Here is a 4,389-nt window from a genome sequence, read left to right on the forward strand (position 1 = left end):
TCACCCCGCCCTACAAATTTTTACTTCTAACATGGCATTGTTGGATTGGTTACTTTACTTTTTTTTTTTAATTAAAAGTTAGTGAGGGCAGTATGTCAATTAATGGTACCCAGTAATTATAAGTCATGTCATGGATTGATTTATGAATAAATTAACTAAATATTAAATTTATTCTACCCGCAAATTATATTGTAAATCATGCTCTACTATACATATTGTGGACTTTAATTGATCTGGATTATGTACATACAGTTAACATATGATGCACTTTCAGCTAACATATTATGTACATCCAGTTATAACTAAATGAACATAATGATTGAACTTACATAATCTTTTAATTGAAAGTATATAATTAGAATCGAGATCCATAATAATTTGACCTTTTTTTTTGTTTAATAATAATACTTTTGATATAATTTCTATAATTTTATATACTGGTACTAAATTAAATATTACAAAAACAATAAAGTGTAAATAACTTTAGTCAAACACATAAAAATTAGATGAGAGAGTGTTCCACATTCCAAACTTACGTAACCGCGCAATTTGAGTAATACCCAATTAAGCCATTGACTATAGTGGTTTTATCAATTTAGTTCTGAATGACTTTTTGTACTTAATTAGGCACTCGACTTCAATAATTTTATCAAATTGAGTTATCGACGGTTATAATCAATGACTAAATCGAGAAAAATCAGTATAGTCGAAAACTAAATTGGGTAAAACCATTATTTTTTTGGTAAATTTACAAGGTCTTTTTCTCCGTCCATTTAACGGTCCGGGGTCCATCCATGTTCGCTCCGGGAGGCACGGGAGCTGGCCCAGGAGAAATCGTCACTTGTGGGAATTGAGAGCTCACTTGCCACTTGAGCTACCCCATTGTGTTTGGGTAAAACCATTATAATCAAAAACTAAATTGGATAAAGTCGGTCAATTCTATCAAATTAATCATAAATTACCAAATTCGTCATTTACCAAGCAACCCATTACTTATTACCCATCCATATCCTAGCTAGTCACACCATTTCTTTCCTTTATTTATTGCCTGTCTTCCTCAATTTTCCCATCTTACCTTCTCCACCAAAACCTAGATTACACCTTCCCTCTCTCCCCTCTCCACCCAAAACTCCTCCATTATTACTACTACCATGCAAGCTCACCCCTCCAATTTCACCCATCACATAATGCCCTCTAATCATGAAGAATTAGATGATGCCTCCACTGTTCTTTCACTAGGCCCTCCTGGCCAACATCATCCTCAAAATCCCCAAAATCCCATGATGAAAACAAGGTTTCATGATGTCTTGTTCTCATCATCATCATCATCATCTTTTTCTTCTACCTATAATACCCTCAAGGACCATCAAAGCCTGCAGAACTATGGAGGAGGAGGAAGAGGGGGAGTCACTGTGGCATTCCACATGGGCCCACCTGGGGCTAGCAGCTCTTCTACCAGTTTTAACCCTAGTGGTGGTGACATGGCAGCAGCAGGGCTTACACTTGGTCAAGGACATCAGTACTGGATCCCTACTCCAGCTCAAATCCTTGTTGGCCCCACCCAATTCTCCTGCACTGTTTGTCACAAGACATTCAACCGTTTCAACAACATGCAGGTTGTTTTTTCTTTCATTTCCTTCATTTCTTTTACTAAGAATTACCCATCACAAATTCTTGTTTAGTTACTACATCTCTAGCTAGGTAACTAGGTTAATCTAAACCAACCTGGTTAGGGTGGTGGTTCAGTACCACGTCCCTTAAATATGAGGTTTGGCCAATCCCCTATCACTTAGTGTATTGACTACTGGGATGGAGGATTACTCATCTGGCTGGAGGGATCTTGTTTTGCCCTAATTTTAACATTCTTTGTGACATTTTTTCTTCCCCCTTTCTTTCTATGGAAGTTTTAAGCTTAATTTGCATTACTATACATATAAAGAAATTTTGTATGCAACAATAGAACTCAAAACAAAAACTGCTAACTGCTAAGCATGACAGATTCAGCACCCCACCACCATATATCCCATTATATGTATATATGCATGTATATATTAGTAAATGTTTTAATAGAATTAGATAAAATATTATTATATATAAAAATTATTGAAGGTTAAGGTAGTTTAGTGGTTTTAAGCATGTATTTTTTCTGGTTCTGATCTGCCCCTTTGCTTTGTAGTTCAGTGGAATATAATTAAGACTCTATATAAAATGTCTCGATTTTAATCTCTATTCCTTTTGATACACTGAAAACGAAATTTATGTCATAAAAGCCATAATCCATGTGCTCATCAAACCAAAAATTAGGGTTTGAATCATTTCATTATTCCATATTCATCTTTTAGGAAGTAGTTCAGCTTTTGTCTTTGCATTGTCTGACTTGGATTTTTATCATTTCATGTATAGATTTCCCAGTTATGAAAAGGTATACAAAAATTTCCATTTCCTTCCATGGGTAAAGTAACAAAATAAAAGTTGCTTTTACAAGAAATAATTGTCTTGCGCGCTAAATATCTTGTGGTCTGATTTATCATTGTTACCATTCCAAACAGAAGGTAACAGGTTCGAGCAAACATTATTACATGCACCATCATCCATACAGCTGTGTGGACTATAAATAAAAAGTACATTTTTAATATACTAAAAGTACATTATTTTATTATTTGAAAGTAAATTATTTTAGTACTGAAAATACATTATGTTATATATTATTTCATCTGTCTCATTTTATCTGTCATACTTATAATTTATGCGTCAAAACAACTATTTCTTCTTTGTTTATATTCATTAGTATTTTTTTTTACTTATTTTTAAAGTTGATTTTTTGTGTTTAATAGTACTTTTAGTGTAGTTTTTAAATATATAAAATTTGTATACAAATACTAAACTTAATACTTTGAAAAATTGGATTTAAAATAACTTCAATCAAACTTTGTTGACCGAACCAGACACATACAATAGGGAATGAGTATTTTGTATTCATGGTCCACACAACTATGTGGACATGATCCATACAATAATTTGCTCGAGTCAGCAGATATTATAGTCAGGGTTAGGGTTAGATCCTCTTTAAGTACCTTATGGTTTGATGTCATTATCATTCCAAACGGAAAGTTACTGGTTCGAGTTTCATTTCAATTAAGGATATTGACATAATCATATTGACCAGAAATACTGAAATAATTGTCCTATTTATTTGAAATTTGGGATGTGCAGATGCATATGTGGGGCCATGGATCCCAGTACCGGAAGGGACCGGAATCCCTAAAAGGGACAAAGCCATCATCATCATCATCATCATTATCTTCATCCTCCATGTTAAGGCTACTGCCATGTTTTTGCTGCGCGGAGGGGTGCAAGAACAACATCCGCCACGCAAAGGCGAAGCCCCTGAAGGACTTCAGAACGCTGCAAACGCACTACAAGCGGAAGCACGGGGCGAAGCAGTTCGCGTGCCGCAAGTGCGCGAAGGCCTTCGCGGTGCGAGGCGACTGGAAGACGCACGAGAAGAACTGCGGGCGCCTCTGGTTCTGCGTCTGCGGCTCCGACTTCAAGCACAAGAGGTCGCTGAAGGATCACGTGAGGGCGTTTGGGGAGGGGCATGCGGCGCATAGCGAGAGCGCGTTGTTGTGTGGGTATGGGGAGGATGAGGAGGATGATTGTGAGGAGAGTGATGTTGCCATTGATGAGGAGGAGGAGTAGGGGTCTGCTGCAAGTGCAGGGTTCAAGTACTGATGATCGATGTGTATATGCGACATGTGAAGTGGGAAGGGGGGAAGAGTAGATGATAGGAGTGAAAGTTGTAGTTTTTATGAGTGAGAGAGATTGACTGGTGACCTTTTGGCTCTTTCTGCATGTTTGCTTTTGAGTGCATTTGTTCTCCAACCTTAAAAATGGATAGGAGGAATGGACCTAAACAACTATTTCTTTTATTTATATATATATATATATATATGGATCAGTTCGTGTGTGAAAACTCTATCTAAGGTAAAAGATGAGGTGCCATCTGAGCCGTTGATCTAATCTAGATCAACCGCTCAAATTAAGAAAAATTATTTTTAAAACATGCACTTCAATTCCTGCCAACATGGATCAACTATCTCAAACTAATGCACAAATTAGATATAAAATTACCCACATTTAATTATAAAACTATGCATTAAGTTAAAAGTGACGCACCTTAAACTTTAAACATAGTCACATTCAGTTTTAAACTGATGTACTTTAAATTAGAAAAGTGATGCACCTTAAATTTTAAACATACTTATCTTAAACTATAAAACTAGGCACTTTAACCTCCTTAAGTTTTAAACTGATGCACCTTAAGCATTAAACATACACATCTTAAGCTATAAAACTATGCGCCTAAACCTTAAAACCGCTTAAGTTTTA

The 4,389-nt window shown here is 35.9% G+C and overlaps 1 protein-coding gene across 1 annotated transcript; it reads left to right on the forward strand.

The window, feature by feature from the left end:
• Positions 1–1,089: 1,089 nt before the first annotated feature.
• On the forward strand, positions 1,090–3,821 carry LOC116005354 (zinc finger protein WIP6-like). The gene is made up of 2 exons (XM_031245634.1): positions 1,090–1,616; positions 3,214–3,821. Exons 1-2 carry the CDS (start codon positions 1,152–1,154, stop codon positions 3,697–3,699), a joined length of 951 nt encoding a protein of 316 aa, XP_031101494.1. The 5' UTR covers positions 1,090–1,151; the 3' UTR covers positions 3,700–3,821.
• Positions 3,822–4,389: the final 568 nt, after the last annotated feature.

The sequence above is a fragment of the Ipomoea triloba genome, chromosome 14, assembly GCF_003576645.1.
Source record: "Ipomoea triloba cultivar NCNSP0323 chromosome 14, ASM357664v1".
Lineage (NCBI taxonomy): Eukaryota > Viridiplantae > Streptophyta > Magnoliopsida > Solanales > Convolvulaceae > Ipomoea > Ipomoea triloba.